Source organism: Bufo bufo, chromosome 6, assembly GCF_905171765.1.
Source record: "Bufo bufo chromosome 6, aBufBuf1.1, whole genome shotgun sequence".
Classification (NCBI taxonomy): Eukaryota; Metazoa; Chordata; class Amphibia; order Anura; family Bufonidae; genus Bufo; species Bufo bufo.
In genome coordinates this window covers 4,208,039-4,229,808 of record NC_053394.1, presented here as the reverse complement: position 1 = coordinate 4,229,808, position 21,770 = coordinate 4,208,039, and the positions used below count along the sequence as shown (strand labels likewise).

The 21,770-nt window shown below is 49.4% G+C and overlaps 1 protein-coding gene across 1 annotated transcript in view; it reads left to right on the top strand.

Moving 5' to 3' along the window:
* The window catches only part of LOC121005220 (pancreatic lipase-related protein 2-like), a 109,209-nt gene that overhangs the window by 72,332 nt on the left and 15,107 nt on the right, over positions 1-21,770 (top strand). The window contains exons 10-11 of the mRNA XM_040437823.1: positions 11,797-11,908; positions 12,855-13,019. Of these exons, the coding sequence (XP_040293757.1) occupies positions 11,797-11,908; positions 12,855-13,019 (277 nt within the window). The remainder of the gene's footprint in view (positions 1-11,796; positions 11,909-12,854; positions 13,020-21,770) is intronic.

Genomic DNA, 21,770 nt, shown 5'->3' with positions numbered 1-21,770 from the left:
ACTCTTGTTTTTTTTGGCATTAACAATACTGATAGATTACTGACCAAATGCTGACCGAGTGAAGGCGGATGCTCCACAGACAGGATCCGTTTTTTGGGGCTTATTGTTCTGACGATTCAGAGGAAGGGCAAAATAATCAGTGACGTCAACACAGACTTACTGCTGACCCCTCTCCTTCTGTCGGGGGCTCTACTTGTATAAGTGTTTAATAGAACAGGTTCTGTAGACATCTGTGTGGAATCAGCTGACGACGCTGTAAGGCTACTTTCACACTTGCGGCAGAGTGATCCGGCAAGCAGTTCCGTCGCTGGAACTGCCTGCTGGATCCAGCAAAACGTATGCCAACTGATGGCATTAGTAAGACTGATCAGGATTCTGATCAGTCTTAAAAATGCCTGATCATCAAAAAAAATGCATTGAAATGCCGGTGTCATCCGGCAAAAAGGATCCAGACGGATCCGGCATTTATTTTTTTCACCTTTTTTCGGTCTGCGCATGCGCAGAACGGAAGGACGGATCCGGCATTCCGGTATTTTGAATGCTGGATCCGGCACTAATACATTCCTATAGAAAAAAATGCCGTATCTGGCATTCAGGCAAGTCTTCAGTTTTTTTCGCCGGAGATAAAACCGTAGCATGCTACGGTTTTCTCTTTTGCCTGATCAGTCAAAATTACTGAACGGAAGACGTCCTGATGCATCCTGAACGGATTGCTCTCCATTCAGAATGCATGGGGATAAAACTGATCAGTTCTTTTCCGGTATTGAGCCCTTTTGATGGAACTCAGTGCCGGAAAAGCAAAACGCTAGTGTGAAAGTAGCCTAAAAGAAGTGCGCTCTTTCATGCTATAGTAGGGTCTTGGGCCTCTGCACTGTTATTTATACCTGGCGCTAACATTGACCTGTAAGGCTAAGTTCACACTTGAGTTATTTGGTCAGTTTTTGGCCCCGTAATTGACCAATCAAGTGAAATGTGCAGTGATTCTAGAGCAAAGCCTGTCACCTGCCTGTCATCTCCATGTCATACTGACTCACAGCAGACTCCCTATGCGTGTTTCTGCAATGCACAGTGTTCTACACCACTATACAGGCACAGTGTTCTACACCGCTATACAGGCACAGTGTTCTACACCGCTATACAGGCACAGGGTTCTACACCGCTATACAGGCACAGTGTTCTACACCGCTATACAGGCACAGTGTTCTACACCGCTATACAGGCACAGTGTTCTACACCACTATACAGGCACAGTGTTCTACACCACTATACAGGCACAGTGTTCTACACCGCTATACAGGCACAGTGTACTACACCTCTATACAGGCACAGTGTTCTACACCTCTATACAGGCACAGTGTTCTACACCTCTATACAGGCACAGTGTTCTACACCGCTATACAGGCACAGTGTTCTACACCGCTATACAGGCACAGTGTTCTACACCGCTATACAGGCATAGTGTTCTACACCACTATACAGGCACAGTGTTCTACACCACTATACAGGCACAGTGTTCTACACCTCTATACAGGCACAGTGTTCTACACCGCTATACAGGCACAGTGTTCTACACCACTATACAGGCACAGTGTTCTACACCGCTATACAGGCACAGTGTACTACACCTCTATACAGGCACAGTGTTCTACACCTCTATACAGGCACAGTGTTCTACACCTCTATACAGGCACAGTGTTCTACACCGCTATACAGGCACAGTGTTCTACACCGCTATACAGGCACAGTGTTCTACACCGCTATACAGGCATAGTGTTCTACACCACTATACAGGCACAGTGTTCTACACCACTATACAGGCACAGTGTTCTACACCTCTATACAGGCACAGTGTTCTACACCTCTATACAGGCATAGTGTTCTACACCGCTATACAGGCACAGTGTTCTACACCACTATACAGGCACAGTGTTCTACACCTCTATACAGGCACAGTGTTCTACACCTCTATACAGGCACAGCGTTCTACACCACTATACAGGCACAGTGTTCTACACCGCTATACAGGCACAGTGTTCTACACCACTATACAGGCACAGTGTTCTACACCTCTATACAGGCACAGTGTTCTACACCTCTATACAGGCACAGTGTTCTACACCTCTATACAGGCACAGTGTTCTACACCGCTATACAGGCACAGTGTTCTACACCGCTATACAGGCACAGTGTTCTACACCTCTATACAGGCACAGTGTTCTACACCTCTATACAGGCACAGTGTTCTACACCGCTATACAGGCACAGTGTTCTACACCGCTATACAGGCACAGTGTTCTACACCGCTATACAGGCACAGTGTTCTACACCGCTATACAGGCACAGTGTTCTACACCGCTATACAGGCACAGTGTTCTACACCGCTATACAGGCACAGTGTTCTACACCGCTATACAGGCACAGTGTTCTACACCGCTATACAGGCACAGTGTTCTACACCGCTATACAGGCACAGTGTTCTACACCGCTATACAGGCACAGTGTTCTACACCGCTATACAGGCACAGTGTTCTACACCGCTATACAGGCACAGTGTTCTACACCTCTATACAGGCACAGTGTTCTACACCGCTATACAGGCACAGTGTTCTACACCACTATACAGGCACAGTGTTCTACACCGCTATACAGGCACAGTGTTCTACACCGCTATACAGGCACAGTGTTCTACACCGCTGTACAGGCACAGTGTTCTACACCACTATACAGGCACAGTGCTCTACACCACTATACAGGCACAGTGTTCTACACCGCTATACAGGCACAGTGTTCTACACCGCTGTACAGGCACAGTGTTCTACACCGCTATACAGGCACAGTGCTCTACACCACTATACAGGCACAGTGTTCTACACCGCTATACAGGCACAGTGTTCTACACCGCTGTACAGGCACAGTGTTCTACACCACTATACAGGCACAGTGTTCTACACCGCTATACAGGCACAGTGTTCTACACCGCTATACAGGCACAGTGTTCTACACCGCTATACAGGCACAGTGTTCTACACCACTATACAGGCACAGTGTTCTACACCACTATACAGGCACAGTGTTCTACACCGCTATACAGGCTCTCTGCAGACAGAAAATAGCTGTTTTTTAACGCAATTTGCCACTAATAAATTCAGATCGAATGGAATATTTTCGGAAAGTTCAGCGAACCGATCAAATCAAATTTTTTAGAAATTCGCTTATCTCTAATGGATGGCCCTGTCCTGAGAGGAGGCTACACAATGGTGGACACAGCCCTGTCCCAAAGGGAAGGCTACACAATAGTGGACATGAATGGCCCTGTCGTGAAAGGGGGGTACACAATGGTAGACACGGACATCTAGATTTTTTGTAAAGCGTTACTGCCATCAAGTTGTAAATGTGTTAATATTTTTCATGAAATGGTGAAAAGTCTCCATCATCTGATCTGTGATCTACTGGGAATATAATCTGTGTCCGTCATCTACTGGGAATATAATCTATGTCCGTCATCTACCGGGAATATACACTCACCTAAAGAATTATTAGTGCCCCCATACTAATACGGTGTTGGACCCCCTTTTGCCTTCAGAACTGCCTTCATTCTACGTGGCATTGATTCCACAAGGTGCTGATAGCATTCTTTAGAAATGTTGGCCCATATTGATAGGATAGCATCTTGCAGTTGATGGAGATTTGAGGGATGCACATCCAGGGCACGAAGCTCCCGTTCCACCACATCCCAAAGATGCTCTATTGGGTTGAGATCTGGTGACTGTGGGGACATTTTAGTGCAGTGAACTCATTGTCATGTTCCAGAAACCAATGTGAGATGATTGGAGCTTTGTGACATGGTGCATTATCCTGCTGGAAGTAGCCATCAGAGGATGGATACATGTTCTCATTCTGTTTACGCCAAATTCGGACTCTACCATTTGAATGTCTCAACAGAAATCGAGACTCATCAGACCAGGCAACATTTTTCCAGTCTTCAACAGTCCAATTTTGGTGAGCTCGTGCAAATTGTAGCCTCTTTTTCCTATTTGTAGTGGAGATGAGTGGTACCCGGTGGGGTCTTCTGCTGTTGTAGCCCATCCGCCTCAAGGTTGTGCGTGTTGTGGCCTCACAAATGCTTTGCTGCAGACCTCGGTTGTAACGAGTGGTTATTTCAGCCAACGTTGCTCTTCTATCAGCTGGAATCAGTCGGCCCATTCTCCTCTGACCTCTAGCATCCACAAGGCATTTTTGCCCACAGGACGGCCGCATACTGGATGTTTTTCCCTTTTCACACCATTCTTTGTAAACCCTAGAAATGGTTGTACGTGAAAATCCCAGTAACTGAGCAGATTGTGAAATACTCAGACCGGCCCGTCTGGCACCAACAACCATGCCACGCTCAAAATTTCTTAAATCACCTTTCTTTCCCATTCTGACATTCAGTTTGGAGTTCAGGAGATTGTCTTGACCAGGAGCACCCCCCTAAATGCATTGAAGCAACTGCCATGTGATTGGTTGACTAGATAATTGCATTAATGAGAAATAGAACAGGTGTTCCTAATAATTCTTTAGGTGAGTGTATGTCTGTTATCTATCGAAAATATAATCTGTGTCCGTCATCTACCGGGAATATATGCGTCTGTCATCTACAGAGAATATAATGTGTCCGTTATCTACAGGGAATATAATATGTGTCCGTCATCTACAGGGAATATAATCTGTGTCCGTCATCTCCCGGGAATATAATCTGTGTCCGTCATCTACAGGGAATATAATATGTGTCCGTCATCTACAGGGAATATAATCTGTGTCCGTCATCTACCGGGAATATAATATGTGTCTGTTATCTACAGGGAATATAATATGTGTCCGTCATCTACAGGGAATATAATCTGTGTCCGTCATCTACCGGGAATATAATATGTGTCCGTCATCTACCGGGAATATAATATGTGTCCGTCATCTACCGGGAATATATGTGTCTGTCATATACCGGGAATATAATATGTGTCCGTCATCTACAGGGAATATAATATGTGTCCGTCATCTACAGGGAATATAATCTGTCTCCGTCATCTACCGGGAATATAATATGTGTCCGTCATCTACCGGGAATATAATATTTGTGGTCGTGGCAACCAAGTACGTACCTAACCCTACCTGGGATACCCTACCCCTAAGCGGTCAGAGTTGTGCCGCAACCGCGTCGTGGAGAGACGCCTGAAAGAGGGCATCCCCTTTGAGAGTAACAGGTGAAAAGGGTGGGTGGGAGGGAGAACTCTGCACGTCGTACACATGTGGGAGGGCGCTGGCCGTTGAAGTAGGTAGCCAAGCCCCTCCCACAAATACAGGCCAATGAATCGGCCTTACACTTGTGGTCGTGGCAACCAAGTACGTACCTAACCCTACCTGGGATACCCTACCCCTAAGCGGTCAGAGTTGTGCCGCAACCGCGCCGTGGAGGGACGCCTGAAAGAGGGCAAAAAGACATACTGATAGGCAGGAGTAATTTATTACAACGTCATTACAAAGCCAAATTCTGAAAGGCTGCTGACATTTCAGTTTCGGGGTGAGGTATATAACGGTTGAAACATGACGAGTGCCAACGCCCTAATTTCTGAATGACATGCGCAGGCACTTGATTTTTGGATGCCGCGAACGCAGCACCTATGCGGAACAAATGTCCTGAAATTGTGGCAGGGTCGCCGCCCAAGCTGGCCACCAGTGACCTCACATGGGATACGAACTGGTGGGTGGTGAGTGGAACCACCCCGAAGGGCAACAGTGGACTGTTTGGCCCGGACCCTGACAAGGCAGACCGTAGCTGACGGAGCACCGTGACGGGGCACCATTGGTGCGATGTGGGAAAGAAGGATACCGGGACAGGGGGGCCCACCTGGGAGGTCTTAGACGTCTTGAGCAGTAGTACGAACCCTTCGGTGTTCTGGACCAGCTGGCTGACCGTGAGGAACCTGCTACTGCCAGGAGAACAAGTAAACTCCCCAGGTCTCAGGAAGCCGTAAAAGGCTAGATAGATGGCGGATTTGAGTACCAAGCTGGGCAAAACCCCGAAAGGATTACTGTCCAGGACATCGGATAGTCTACGGAAAAGGGGGCCGGTGACCGCTTGCCTGCGTACTTGGCCTTGAGGTCCGCATTTGCTCAAACCCTTGAGTGCGGCTTTGACAGCATGCATGGTGAGCACTGACGCTCGTTCGGGATGACTAACAGAGAGGAAATGTTGCACTCCCGCCAGGTACGACCTCACCGTACTGTGGGAGAGCTTGCGCACTGAGTGGCAGTAGCCAATGAACGCCAGGATGTATTCTGGAAAACTGGATTCCCCCTGAGGACATTCCCCTTGGAACCTGCAGAACATCTTCCACCTGGTGTTGTATGCTCTGGTTGTGTTAGACGAGAGGGAACTGCGTATCAAAGCGTGGGCCGTCTCAAGGTGGTCGGTTACGCTAGTATTAAGGACTCGTGAGGAGGGACGGTGGCGCCTGTCGCATCTGCCTCTGGCATGATCTGTAAGAAACGGGAGAAGTTAGCCCTCGACAAGGCGTCAGCAGCCAAGTTTTGCGCACCTGGCACATGCGCACTATGAACATGGAAATGGTGACGTAGGGAGAGTTGTACTAACCGTCTGAGGAAACACATGACGTGGTTTGATTTCGATAACCCACTATTTACGATGTCTACCACGGCTGTATTGTCAGACACAAACAGAACAGACTGATTCGCCCAAAGACTGCCACATATGTGGGCGCTACCACAATGGGGGGTACAGTTCGAACAGCGCCGAGGTTTGGAGGAATCCTGGGATTTGTCCCACCTCGGCAGGCCATCCGTCCGCAACCCAGTGGGTGCCGAAAATGGCGGCAAACCCTGAGCTTGCAGCCGCATCTGAGAAGACTATAGGAGACAGACTCGACAGCTCGGGAACGAATAGGGACACCCCGTTCCACCAGCTCAGAAAATGGTCCCACATGTGGAGATCCGCTAAGGCCTGACTGTCCAGGCACACTGGGCTGTCCTGCTCCGGGGCGGTACTCAAGAGCGCCAGCAGGCGGGATATGAACGCTCTGCCCTGCGGGATGATGCGCATGGGGAAATTTAACATGCCCAGTAGAGACTGAAGGTCAGCCTTAGTGACCACGGTTGTGACTGTAAACCTATGGATGACTTCTCTAATTCTTGTTAACTTATCCGCAGGCAACCTAGCTAACATGTGCTGGGAGTCTAACTCGATGCCCAAAAAGGTGATCACTGTGGACGGGCCTTCTACTTTCTTGGGGGAAACCGGGACACCTAACTGGGAAAAACACCTCAGCAACTTCCCCAACCCTAGGGGGATTGCCCCTGGCCTCTCAATCAGTAGGAAGTCATCTAAGTAGTGGATGACAAATTCACAGTGGACCTTGTGTACCAAAACCCAGTGGAGGGCCTGAGCCAACTGATCGAAGAGCCACTGGCTGCTCTTGGAACCGAAGGTGAGTTTGGTGGAGAAATAATACAGGCCTTTCCACTTGATGCCGTGCCACTGCCAGAGAGCTGGCATGATGGGAAGCAACTTAAAGGCATCCGATATGTCGGCTTTGGACAACATGGACCCTGGACCCGTTTTCATGATGATGGCGATAGCCTGGTCGATCGAAGAATATCTCATGCCAACTTCCTCCGAAGGAATGAGGGAGTTGAGGCTGGGGACCTGGGAGCCATGTGGGGCAGACAAGTCAATAATGAGTCTCTCCTTTTTGCTGAACTTGCCTGTGACTACCCCCACGGGACTGACTCTCCACCGTTGAAAAGGGGGCACTCCGAAAGGACCGATTAAGAACCCTTTGTTTAACTCGGACTCTATTAGTACGTCTACAGAACCGGGATTCCTTTCGGCTGACTGAAGGTTCTTGCACTCGTATGTGAACTCTGGAGTCGTGATTAACCCTGTATGGAAGCCCTCGTGAAACCCTGACACCAGGAACTGTACAAACCCTGGATTGTGGTGACCTCGCAAGTACTCCTGTAAACAGCTAGTATTGACCACACTCATGTAATTCTTCACTGATTTTAATGAGCATGCTACTCGGGGGTGGGCCCTGAAACAGTTGGTACAGATATGTAACAGACGGCATTGCCCGAAATTACAAGACGCATAATTAAAATTGTTACATATCTGGGCCCTTCCTAGCTGAACGATGGGTCGGCCCAGCTTATCTACCGAATTGGGGGGTCTGAAGACGTCGAGTGGTCCAGCTGCAGAGCTGGAGGGGTAAGACGCCATGCTGACAGCTGACTTATGGCACCACTCTACAGAGTGGAAGGTAGACTGACAGGCGGAACAGGAGGGAGCTTTCAGGCCTGCAAAGTGTCTGCAGAATAACTCAGTGTCTAGGTTGGACCAGTCTGTGACGTGTTGGAATTGGGAGAGAGCCGCTGCCGCTTTGGCTGAGAATGAACAGTGATAATCATAGAACGCGTTCCCTCCATACCTATGACCCAATTCTGTGACCCGAAAGAGGTACAGGTCTAGTTCCTCCCTCCTGTCCGGCCTGGCAGTGCAAATAACATCCCTGAAAAGGCTGAACGCCATGACGAACTCCGGGATGGTTACTTTGCGGTTGAGCCGGTGGTCGCGGCTTCTTAGCACCACCGACACTTCCCCGCAAGCTATGACATTGTTGTCAGACAGGTCCCTGGAGGCTATCAGTAGTGATGCGAGATTGACATCCCTACCCTCTAGGATGTCTTTCCTGATGTTGATCGGGACAAAATGGGATGGAGTCACGTTGGGGACGGACTGGACAGTACGAATGTCCGCTATGGCAGAGGTGGAGGCGACCGGAACCTCGGGGGAGGAAACTGGGAAGACTGAGCTGCGAGCCTCGAACGGCTCCAATCTCGCCTGCATGGAAGTGACGGCAGACTGTTCAGCATGACGTGTATCTGAGTCAGTGACGTTTGCATCGTGGTCGCAGGGGGATCATTACTACTGGGCACCAGGGAGTCTTTCCATAGCCGATATAGCTCCTCTTTCCTGGCAGATGCCGGGAAAGGGACGCCCCGCCTTGTCAGCTCCGCCATAAGCCTGGGGATGGTCCAAGCACGCAGGGATGGTATACTGCCCCCTTCGGATGTCCCTGCTACGTTTTCGTCCACTGACGCTTCGACAATGTCTGACGCGTGCGACATCACAGCTGTGAAAACAGTAACGTAAGGTGACCGACTAACCTGGACGACCACCGGTATCCGTGAAGCTGTTTTAACAACGTAATGGAAAAGGGTGCACTGTCCCTGTGAAGTACGCACACTAACACCAGAAGAGCCGAGAAGGAGTGGCCAGGAACCGCCACCCGGAAGTCCATGCAAGGAGACCTGACGTACTTACCAACTGAGAAACTCTATACTCTGACCCCCGCGGAAGTTTAATGAAAAATAGAACAACCTGGACGTAAAATAGTGCATGAGACACAACCCTGCTAACGGCCAGCACCTCCCCGTCCCCCAACGTGTACCCCCACTACCTTGTTCGACAAGGCAAAATCAAATGAGATCCAAACCAACTTCTCTCTGTTTTTAAACTCTTTCGGACATGGAAAACAACAACAAAACAACACAAAAGAAACCAGTCAATGCATAAGGCTCAAACTAATAGAACGTGAGCTGTGAGTTGAAGGTTTAACCGATGGATGGGAGTAGGTGTTGATCGACGTTGACCACCCCCTGGCTCTACCTGGCGTCTGTGATGAACCCCTACCTATCTAAGCGGCCCGTGCCAGACTTTGGGTGTGGGCGAGGAGCGGGCCATTGCGTCCCCCACCGTGCTCCACGGCAACCGCGTGGGGAGCGCAGAGCTCCCTGGCACCGTGAACCAAGTGGGGGGAGACCTTTGGGCAACGGCTCACGCCCCACGCAAACACGATTTGGGCACCACGTGGAGAGCTAACGTGTGTCCCTGATAGGGTGCGCAGTGCGGGGGGGCCCCCTCCGTCCAAGGGCTGGCCCGCCCGCCGGCTGAGCACTCCTACCGCGTGGGGAGCAGCGCAGCCCTCTGCCATGAAACCGGCACAGGGGGGACCCCCGGCAGCGAGGGCCCAACCTTGCCGATAAACTGGAAATGCCGCGTGGGGGGCCTCGCCGGTCCCTGATGGAGTGCTCAGTGCGGGGGTGCCCCCCTTCGTCTGAGGGGCCGACCCCCTGCCGGCTGGGCACATTCACCGCGTGGGGAAACGGCGCTGCCCCCTGGCATGATTTGGGATGGGGGGAGGCCTTATGTGACACAGCCTCCACCCCTTGCCAACCGAGGACGTGCCGCGTGGGGGGCCCCACCGCTCCCTGGTGGAGTGCTCAGTGCGGGGGTGCCCCCCTTCGTTTGAGGGGCCGACCCACCGCTGGCTGGGCACCTCCACCGCGTGGGGAAACGGTGCTGCCCCCTGGCATAAACTGGGATAGGGGGAAGCCTGTGTGGCTCAGCCCCACCCCTTTGTTGTGGAAGGAGGAGCCACGTGGTGCCGCCCCGCTCCCCGGCAGGGGCGCTGGTTGCAGGGGTGCCTCCCCTCTGCTAGGGGGGCCGGCCCGCCGCAGATAGAGCGCGCCCACCACGTGAGGGAGCGGTGCGGCACTGGCTGGACATTTGGGGGCGGAGGAGGTGAGCGGAGGAGGCGGGCGGGGGGGCCTCTCTCGACCGCGGGCCCCGCCCCCCCGCCGGTGAACAACCGCCATGTTCGTGACCTGGGTGGCGGAGGAGGGGAGCGCTGTCTCCGTCGGGCTCCACCCCCTCCGCCGGAGACCGAAAGAGTGCCGCTGCCGAACAGCCAGGAGGGGACCCCCGTCCCGTCAAGGCCCCGCCTCTCGCTGTGCTGACACGTTGTGACGAAGTGGTCCGGAGCATGGGGGCCCCTGCTTACCAAAGGGCCGACCGCCGACCGGACGTCCACTCACCTTGCCCGCTGACACAGAATGCCAGGTACGAGCGCACGCTTCCTGCGGAACTCTGCACGTCGTACACATGTGGGAGGGCGCTGGCCGTTGAAGTAGGTAGCCAAGCCCCTCCCACAAATACAGGCCAATGAATCGGCCTTACATGTGTCCGTCATCTACCGGGAATATATGTGTCTGTCATATACCGGGAATATAATATGTGTCCGTCATTTACAGGGAATATAATATGTGTCCGTCATCTACAGGGAATATAATGTGTGTCCGTCATCTACAGGGAATATAATGTGTGTCCGTCATCTACAGGGAATATAATGTGTGTCCGTCATCTACAGGGAATATAATATGTGTCCGTCATCTACAGGGAATATAATCTGTGTCCGTCATCTACAGGGAATATAATATGTGTCCGTTATCTACAGGGAATATAATATGTGTCTGTTATCTACAGGGAATATAATATGTGTCCATCATCTACAGGGAATATAATATGTGTCCGTTATCTACAGGGAATATAATATGTGTCTGTTATCTACAGGAAATATAATATGTGTCCATCATCTACAGGGAATATAATATGTGTCCGTTATCTACAGGGAATATAATATGTGTCCGTCATCTACAGGGAATATAATCTGTGTCCGTCATCTACTGGGAATATAATATGTGTCTGTCATCTACCGGGAATATAATATGTGTCCATCATCTACAGGGAATATAATATGTGTCTGTCATCTACCGGGAATATAATATGGGTCGATAACATTCACAAGTCATTCCTTTCTGGTTTTATTTACCTTTTACACAGCGCGCAACTTTTTTAGACTTGGGGGTGTATATGTGATATTCTGCGTACTCTGTCTCCCCCAGGCTGGAGATACAAGGTTTCGGTGTCATTAAGCGGAACTGCGATTCCTTACGGAAAAATGTATGTGACCCTCTCTGGATCCTGGGGCAGCAGAACAGAGCATATGTTGTACGGGTGAGTCCTGGGGTGTAATGTGCCGGGCATCACCGCTTCACTCTGCTCCTAACCTGTAAATGTGTAACTCTGCAAAGGTCTGATTACCAGGTCTTCTGCTCCAGTTACATCTAAAGCTGCAGTCACTATTCAGTTGCATCAAGTCTTCTGCTCCAGTTACATCTAGAGCTGCAGTCACTTTTCTGATACATCATGTTGTCTTCTCCAGTTACATCTAGAGCTGCAGTCACTATTCAGTTACATCATTTCTTCTGCGCCAGTTACATCTAGAGCTGCAGTCACTTTTCAGTTACACCATGTCTTCTGTTCCAGTTACATCTAGAGCTGCAGTCACTCTTCTGGTACATCATGTATTCTTCTCCAGTTACATCTGGAGCTGCAGTCGCTATTCAGTTACATCAAGTCTTTTGCTCCAGTTACATCTAGAGCTGCAATCACTCTTCTGGTACATCATGTCTTCTGCTCCAGTTGCATCTAGAGCTGTAGTCTCTATTCAATTACATCATTTCTTCTGCGCCAGTTACATCTAGAGCTGCAGTCACTTTTCAGTTACACCATGTCTTCTGTTCCAATTACATCTAGAGCTGCAGTCACTCTTCTGTTACATCATGTCTTCTGCTCTAGTTACATCTAGAGCTGCAGTCACTCTTCTGTTAAATCATGTCTTCTGCTCCAGTTGCAGACAAAGCTGCCCTAATTATGTAAATGCCTCCTGAGCTCCCATAATGCATTGCCCTTTGGTACTCAGCAGAATCATAGTCTAATTGTGAGTTCAGCTCTGGAGGTGACTGGAGTGAAGAACATGATGTTACAGCAGGGCAGTAGCATTGACACTTCTCTGCATCTCTGGATGTGACTGGAGTAGAGAACATGATGTTACAGCAGGGTGGTGGCATTGACTTTTCTGCAGCTATGGGTGTGACTTGTGCATTGTCTCTGTGTGTAGGGGGAGCCTGGTCCCTGGACAGATGTATTCGGTTTTCCTGGACTCCGGAGAGGAGCTGGATGCTGCGTACAATGTCACCTTCCGCTGGACTTGGACCTTCAGTTTCTTCCCCCTCCGACTGGGAGCAGAGAGGATAGACATGGAAGCCGGCAAGGACGGGAGAATGTGAGTACTCCCAGTGTGCAATGACTGGGACTGACACAAAAAGTACGGGCTATTTGTCTTGTGGGTGAAATGTCAGGACCTAAAATGCCCTCCAACCTTTACAGGGGAACTTAATGTGACCTCTAACCTTCTGAATGCAACTCTTCAATGTTTCAGTAGTTTCTGCAAGGAGCTTAACAGCAAAATTGACCACAGGTGTTTGATCCATGAATCACCCAATAAATTTCCTGGTTCTATTAGAATTGGTATTAAACAGTCCTCCTCATCACGCTGTTCACATTGTGACATCATGAGACCAAGATGAAACCTAACAATTGATGAACAGTACCTCGCTATTGCGAGGCTTCAAGTAGGATGTTCTCAGATGGAAGTGGCCCCTGAGCTTAGAGTGTCAGAGTGTCATCAGCAGATTGTATCAGAGATACAGAGACTGGAAGAGTCACAGAAAGGCAGAGAAGTGGACGTCCTGTGGCCACATCCCATACTGATGATCGCTTCATTGTGAACAATGTCCTGCGGAACCGGATGATGAATGCCGCACAACTCCAGGCACATTTAAGGGAGGTTAGAGGCACCCGTGTCACGTAAGACCATTGGAAACCGTTTACATCAGCGTGGTCTGCGTGCTAGATGACCTAAAAGGGTACCTGACCGCACCACCAGGCACAGGAGTCATCGTCTTGCATGGGCCAGGGAGGATCTACACTGGACAGTGGACCAGGATCGGTTGTAGACAAAATGTGGCCCTAGGCAAAATCAAAAGTGGGGCCCCAAATCTTGTAATAATGCACTAAAAACACAGTCCAACGTGACACCCCCGCCGATCAGCTGATTTAGCAGACGGCGTGCGCTGTTCACTGCTGCTGTCCCATAGACATACAGCTGTGAGCAGGAAGAGAGAAGGGAAGACGATACGTGCACACAGCGCGTGCCGTCCCCTCAAACAGCTGATCGGCAGAGGTGCCGGGTGCCCCTACAGTACCCTAGTAGTAATAATATAACCATAATGCTCCGAGTGGCTCTAATGTACCCCTGTAGTGCCTCCCACTAGTTCCAATATATAATGCTCCCCCCCCTATAGTGCCAGTATATATATAAGGTTCCTCCGTAGTGTCAGTATATAATGCTCCGACATTCCTCCCTAGTAGGGCCAGGTATATATAATGATCCCCTTCCCTCCTTTTCTGGTGCCCCCAGCAGTGCGGACATTTAGTAAAAAATAAAAAACCTGCCTCCCTCCCGTCCTCCCACCGCTTGCTGCGTCCTGATGCATGCGGTACCAATGACATCACTACTCCTGCCCCGGGTCTCACGGGAATGAGTCATCATGCGAGACCCAGCGCAAGAGGTTGCGTTGATATCATTGCGGCTTCTTGCGCTGTTCTAATGCCTCACAGGCTTGAGGCCTAGCGGCCTGAGGCTTGTGAAGTTGGACCACCATGAGTGCGCCTCCCTTTATGGGGCGAAATTGTGCCCTAGGCGGATGACTACCATCACCTACCCATCGTTCCGGCCCTAATGCAGACCGCATTACCGCAGGAGGTATAAGAGGAGAGGACTATAACTCCCAGCATGTCTAAGCCATTATTATTTAATATCAGAGCACATTACAGGGGAACGTGTAAGAGGAGAGGACTACAACTCTGAGCATGTCCAGGCCATTATTATGTAATATCAGAGTACATTATAAGAGGAGGTATAAGAAGAGAGGACTACAACTCCCAGTATATCCAGGGTGTTGTAATGTACCCTGATATTACATAATAATGGCCTGGACATGCTGATAGTTGTAGTCCTCTCCTCTTATATATCCTCTTGTAATGTACTCTGATATTATATAACAGGAAGTATAGGAGGAGAGGACTAAAACTCCCAGCACTTCCCTGGCACTTACATTGAATCCTTCACTTCTTCCCATGCATCACTGGTCTTCTTCTTCTTCATTACATCACTGCACTGCTTAGCTCCTCCTCCTGTTCTGGTCACATGATGGTGAGGTCATCGCAGGTCCTTCATCCCCTTCTTCTCTGCTTAGCTCAGTCTCCTGCACGTGACATCATGGCAGGTCCTACAGCTCCAGCAGAAGAGTGATGCTGGTGTCCGAAGCTGTCAGTTTGTAGAGCAGCACTGTGGTAATGACTTGTGTTATGTGTACAGGGAGGGGGCTTTACACCGTATTGTAAATTGCAGCTTTTCAGCTGTCCGCCCGTTTGCTTCCAGGGACGTTCAGCTGAACAGCAGCACTAAAGCAGGGGGCCCCTTAGATGATGGGGCACTGGGCAATTGCCCAGTTTGCCTCCCACATAACGCCGGCCCTGCAAGAGACCAGAGGGCCTCAGTGCTGTTCACTGATGAAAGCCGATTCACGCTAAGCAGAAATGATGGCCGTCAACGATGCCTACGAAGAGGCACTTATTAGCGGTTCTCACGTTCAAAAGCACGCACCGAGGCTCGTCGAGGCGGGGAGAGCACGCACCGAGGCTCGTCGAGGCGGGGAGAGCACGCACCGAGGCTCGTCGAGGCGGGGAGAGCACGCACCGAGGCTCGTCGAGGCGGGCAGAGCACGCACCGAGGCTCGTCGAGGCGGGCAGAGCACGCACCGAGGCTCGTCGAGGCGGGCAGAGCACGCACCGAGGCTCGTCGAGGCGGGCAGAGCACGCACAGAGGCTCGTCGAGGCGGGCAGAGCACGCACAGAGGCTCGTCGAGGCGGGCAGAGCACGCACAGAGGCTGGTCGAGGCGGGCAGAGCACGCACAGAGGCTCGTCGAGGCGGGCAGAGCACGCACAGAGGCTCGTCTCACAGCTATTATTGTTTGTGTGTATTAAATGTCTTCACCATCCGGGAACACTGATCCAGCATGGTGTTTACTTCATATGTTCATATTACACCATCCAGAAACATTCATCTGGCCTGGTGTGTTTGTGTTCTTGACATAAGCTTCTTCTCAAATACAAAAGTCTCTTAGCAGGTTCTTCATCCGGAATTGCCCACTCACTTTCACGAGGGTGTTAAGACTTATCGCTGACCCTGTTGTGCCTGAGGCCAGAAGGTCGCAGCGGGTGGCTACTCGCTCGGTTTCAAGAGATCACTCCATGACCGGAAGGGATTCCAATCCAGGTTTTCCTGCTTAGGTTTGCAATCCTTTTTTTCCTATTTAGGAATCTGTAGCTTTTCCTTTCAGCTGTTCTCTGTCAGCTGCTCCCAGCTACTATATAATCTCTCTCCCTAGTAAAAGCGTAGCCTTCTTCCCTCCTCACTGCGCCGCACATCTGTTACCTGCCATATCAGACGTGAGTCACCAGTACCAAATTGTTAGAAATTGGTTGCAGCAACACAAAACTTCTTGAGACGACTTCTTCTTAAGAAGATTCTTTTGTTTATACAGAGATAAGAGCAGCAAGACAGCGTAGAAATGAATACACTGCTCAAAAAAATAAAGGGAACACAAAAATAACACATCCTAGATCTGAGTTAATTGGATGATTTTATTAATTTATGACGTAAAGTCATGATTTTATTAAAGACACGGAGGCGAGTATTGCTATATCTTCCTTTACTACAAAACCACAGCAGCAAAGAAAAAACTTGAGATTAGCATATCTCCATGGTAACAAACCCCTCCCACATGGTCCCCTATATATAGTCTCTGTCACAGAAAACCCTCCTCTTTCTTGGCGGATGCCACTCCAACTCTTCATGAACCTTGGAAAACAGAATTCGAGAAACCGGAGGAACTGGAACTGCGATGCTGTAACTGGAAACTAGGAACGTAGATCATATGTAATCCAGCCAATAAAGATGATTAAGTCACACTGGAAGAAAGAACAGAAAAAGGAAAAATCACATAGAGGGGATACTAGTCTCCTTTAAAATAAAATATGTATGCAAAGCAGTAAACAACATGATAAATAGTAAGCATAAAGTAATCAATACAAAAGCAAAATAGTAAGATAAATATATTAATTAATGTGACAAGGGAGGGAAATAAGAAAATGAGGGGGGGGGGCAATACTCGCCTCCGTGTCTTAATTAAAATCATGACTTTACATCATAAATTAGTAAAATCATCCAATTTTATTTCAACCCACGGAGGCTCCTATTGAGAGTTTAAAGCTGTCCAATAACAGAAGAAAATACATGTTGAGTAGGGCGAAAGTAAAATTCTCAGAAAGTTGATACCCTGGACCAGTCTGCAATTTTCATAACGTCTTCCAGACGAGCACCTGCTGCCATCATAGAAGTTGAAGACGCGCTCCGAGTAGAATGAGCAGTGAATACGGAAGTGTCAACGCCTGCCAAAGACATGAGCCATTTCACCCACCTGGCCAAAGTCGTGGTGGAGACCGGGGCGAACGGATGGCGATAAGAAAGGAACAATTGAGGGACCTCGTTGGAACGATGAGATAAGGTTCGAGACTCATTCCCGTAAACAAGATACTGGACAGAGAGCGGGAACCGCCGGAAAACAAGGAAAAGAAACGGAGCGAATCTGGGTCTTAGTTCAACGAGAAATGTCAAAAGTGACTCCTTCAGGAGAGAAAAATCTGGCGTCATAATCTAAAGCTCTCACGTCAGAAACTCTCTTGCAAGAGAGAAGACAGAACAAAGTGACTAGCTTAGCCGACAATTGACGTAATGAAAGTTCGGAGTTGGAAGGCCACTAAGAGAAGAAATTTAAAACCAAAGAAACGTCCCATGTGACAGAAAAAACGTGGTCTGGGAGGACGGGACATCCTGGAACCCTTGAGTAAGCGACAGACCAATGGGTGTTGTCCAGCTGGACGGCCTTCGAAACCCTGGTGAAAAGAGGAAATGGCGGATCTGAAAAGATTTATAGTCAGATAGGCCTTACCATCCTCGAATAGGGAAGTAAGAAAACTCAAGATGTCCACTACAGGGGCCGAAACGGGATCCAGACTCCGGTCCACACACCAATAGACCAAGATCTCCAGGCTGCTTTATAAACCCGTCTGGTGCTGGGAGCCCAAGACTCCTCCAGTAATCTCCAAGTTGCTTTCGAAAGGTCGCGGCCTTCGTGGGAACGCCTGATAGTCTGCAAGCTAGTAGTCGAAGAGAACCCTCCAGAAGAAGAGGGTGTTGAACGTCTCCCGGACCTAAGAGAAGATCTGGACAATCTGGCAAGAGAAAAGGAGGAAGGATGAGAAGCTCCAAAAGGTTGGGAAACCACGACTGAGTGGTCCAGAACGGAACAATCAAGATGATCTCTGCTGATTGGAAACAAACTTGACTCAGGGTTCTCGGGATCATTGAGAACGGCGGAAACGCGTAGTGGAGGTCTTCGGACCAGTCCTGAAGGAATGCGTCCACAGCTTCCGCTTCCGGGTCCGGGCGCCAACTGAAGAATCTCGGTAGTTGTTTGTTCAAACGGGAAGCAAAGAGGTCGATGTAAACAGGACCCCAGACTGAGGAGATGGCAGAGAACACCTGCGAGTTTAATCTCCAATCGCTGGCATCCCTGAGATAGCGTGAGCTCCAGTCCGCCTGAACGTTGTGTAATCCTGGAATATATTCCGCCACCACTGTAAGTTCCCGGCTCAGACAGAAAGACCAGAATTCCCTGGCCAAATGAGAAAGCATGGGAGAGTGTGTGCCGCCCATGGCATTGACATAACGGACAGCGGAGACGTTGTCCATGCGTAGTCGAATTCAAGTTCTGATCATGTCTTTCGCAAAACTGCGAATGGCGAATGAGCCCGCCAGGAGCTCCAAAGCATTGATGTGCAGAGGAGATTCCTCCATCAACCAAGGACCTCCGGTAGAAATGCCTTCGCAGTGGGCCCCCAGCCGAGGAGGCTGGCATCGGAATCCACTGTAAAATCCGGACGAGGACCGCAAATCGCCTTCCCATTCCAGGCTTGGAGATTGCAGATCCACCAATGGATTTCGTCCCGAGTTTCGTCGTCTAGACAAATAAGATCCGCGTAGGTGGCTCCCCTGTGTAAATGGGCCGTCTTCAGGCGTTGAAGGGCCCGGTAATGTAAAGGGGCTGGAAAAACGGCCTGGATGGAGGAGGATAGGAGGCAGATGATCCGAGCCAGATGTCGAAGGGAAATTTGTGGTATTTCCAGTGTTCTGCGTAATTCCTTGCGAATCTCCTTGATCTTTGTTGTCGGAAGACTGAGGGTTTCTGCTACCGAATTCACAGAAAACCCTAAGAATTCCATTGTCCGTGCTGTGGTCAAAACGGACTTGTCGTAATTGATGAGGAATCCTAACCCGGTTAACAGGTTCGAAGTGAGTTCCAGATGTGATAGAAGGGTATGTCTGTCCTGGGCCAATAAAAGGATGTCGTCCAGGTAGATAATTAGTCGAATTCCTCGACTGCGAAGCCATGCTACTACCGGCCGCATGAGTTTGGTGAAACACCATGGAGCCGACGAGAGGCCGAAGGGGAGGCAAGTGAAGCGCCAAGTTTCTCCCTTCCACAGAAACCGAAGTAGGTCTCTGGAGGATTCTTCTACTGGGACAGTGAGGTATGCGTCCTTTAGGTCAAGTTTTACCATCCAATCCCCTTTTAGTAGAAGATCCCTGAGAAGATGGATGCCCTCCATCTTGAAGTGTCGATACCGTACAAAACTGTTTAGGGGGCGCAGGTTGATGACGGGACGCATTTGGCCGCCCTTCTTGTGTACCAGAAAGATAGTGCTCAGGACACCCCCAGGGAAATTTGGTGCACGTTCGATCGCTTCCTTTCTGAGCAGGTCCATCAGCTCCCTGTCTATATGAAATAGGGTGTCTGATGGGGTGATCATAGGGTGGGGAGGGAAGGGGAGACTCGGAAGACTTACCAACTCTATTTGGAAACCAAGAATTGTGGAGAGCACCCAAGTGTCCGTGGTGATGGTGGACCAAAGACGAGAAAAATGTCGGAGTCTGCCCCCTACACAAATTAGAGAAGAAAGAAATGGAGGTACACTTACCGAAAGGGCGACGGGAGCTGGAGCCTCCACGGAAGCCTCTATGATTGGGAGCACCTCGTGATGGGAAGAAACCCGATGGTTGTTTGGAATCCTGGAATGAGGATCTTTCAGAGAAGGATTGGGCCTTGTCAAGGGCCGTAAATGCTCCAACATATTTGCTCATATCTTTTATAAATGAGTCACCAAAAAGGAGACCTTGTGCCTCACTACCTGCTTCGGATAGGGCCAGATTAGATAATTTTAGATCGATCTTAAATAAGATCGCCTTACGTCTCTCGATTGAAAGGGAAGTGTTAACATTCCCGGCTATACAAATGGCACGTTGCGTCCAACCACGGAGGACCTCAGAGTCCACAAATTCATTAGCCGCTCTAGCGGTCTCAGCCAATTCGAAAATCTTGGCTAGGGGCCCAAAGACGTCCAGGAGCTTGTCCTGGCACGCCCGAAGAGCAGAATCTAGGCCTCTCCTAGGATTCCAGCCAGTTTTGGAAAGAAATTGGACCATCTTAGGGTCTACTGCTGGTGTATCGCAAACTTTGTTTGCTATTAAAGGCCGCGGGCATTCGGCTTTGAGCTTTTTACGTGCCTCCTTACTGAGAGGGCAGCGGACTCTGGATTCCAGATATTGGGCTACATGATTCAGCGGTAGCCATTCAGCCGATCTTGGATGGTGTAGTGAGTCGGGGTCAAATAATGGCTCCCCAGAGGGGTCGGTCAAAGGGCCCGATGAACCTGATGCAGCTTGAGAAGTAAACGGTCCTGCCGCAGTAGCGGAACTATTAATGGCCGAGCAGATGGGGAGTCAGACAGGTCTGCATCTGGGAATTCCTCATCCTCGAACTTAACCTCCTCGTAGTCGGAACCAATTTCGGATCCTGAATCTGACTCTAGTTGTGCTCTGGCACATTTCCAGCTCCTCGCCTTTTCTGCCTGGCGGGAATAGGCTCTTTTGCGCGATTCTGGCGCGCTATCATGGGTGGCTTTGGACACACCAATCAATTCGGTTCTGGAGGTTGGATGGGAAGCAGTACCTGATTGGGTGTCAACCCTGGGTGGGGGGGGTTGAACTATGAGTGCATCAGCAATTGACCTGGATACGGAATGGGACATGGATCCCATTGCCGCCATAATAGCCTCTGACACAGAGCGTTGTAGGATATCCACATGGGAAGGTTCTAACATTAACCACCTCAGCCCCCAGTGCTTAAACACCCTGAAAGACCAGGCCACTTTTTACACTTCTGACCTACACTACTTTCACCGTTTATTGCTCGGTCATGCAACTTACCACCCAAATGAATTTTACCTCCTTTTCTTCTCACTAATAGAGCTTTCATTTGGTGGTATTTCATTGCTGCTGACATTTTTACTTTTTTTGTTATTAATCGAAATTTAACGATTTTTATGCAAAAAAATGACATTTTTCACTTTCAGTTGTAAAATTTTGCAAAAAAAAACGAGATCCATATATAAATTTTGCTCTAAATTTATTGTTCTACATGTCTTTGATAAAAAAAAAATGTTTGGGTAAAAAAAAAAAATGGTTTGGGTAAAAGTTATAGCGTTTACAAACTATGGTACAAAAATGTGAATTTCCGCTTTTTGAAGCAGCTCTGACTTTGAGCACCTGTCATGTTTCCTGAGGTTCTACAATGCCCAGACAGTACAAACACCCCACAAATGACCCCATTTCGGAAAGTACACACCCTAAGGTATTCGCTGATGGGCATAGTGAGTTCATAGAACTTTTTATTTTTTGTCACAAGTTAGCGGAAAATGATGATTTTTATTTTTATTTTATTTTTTCTT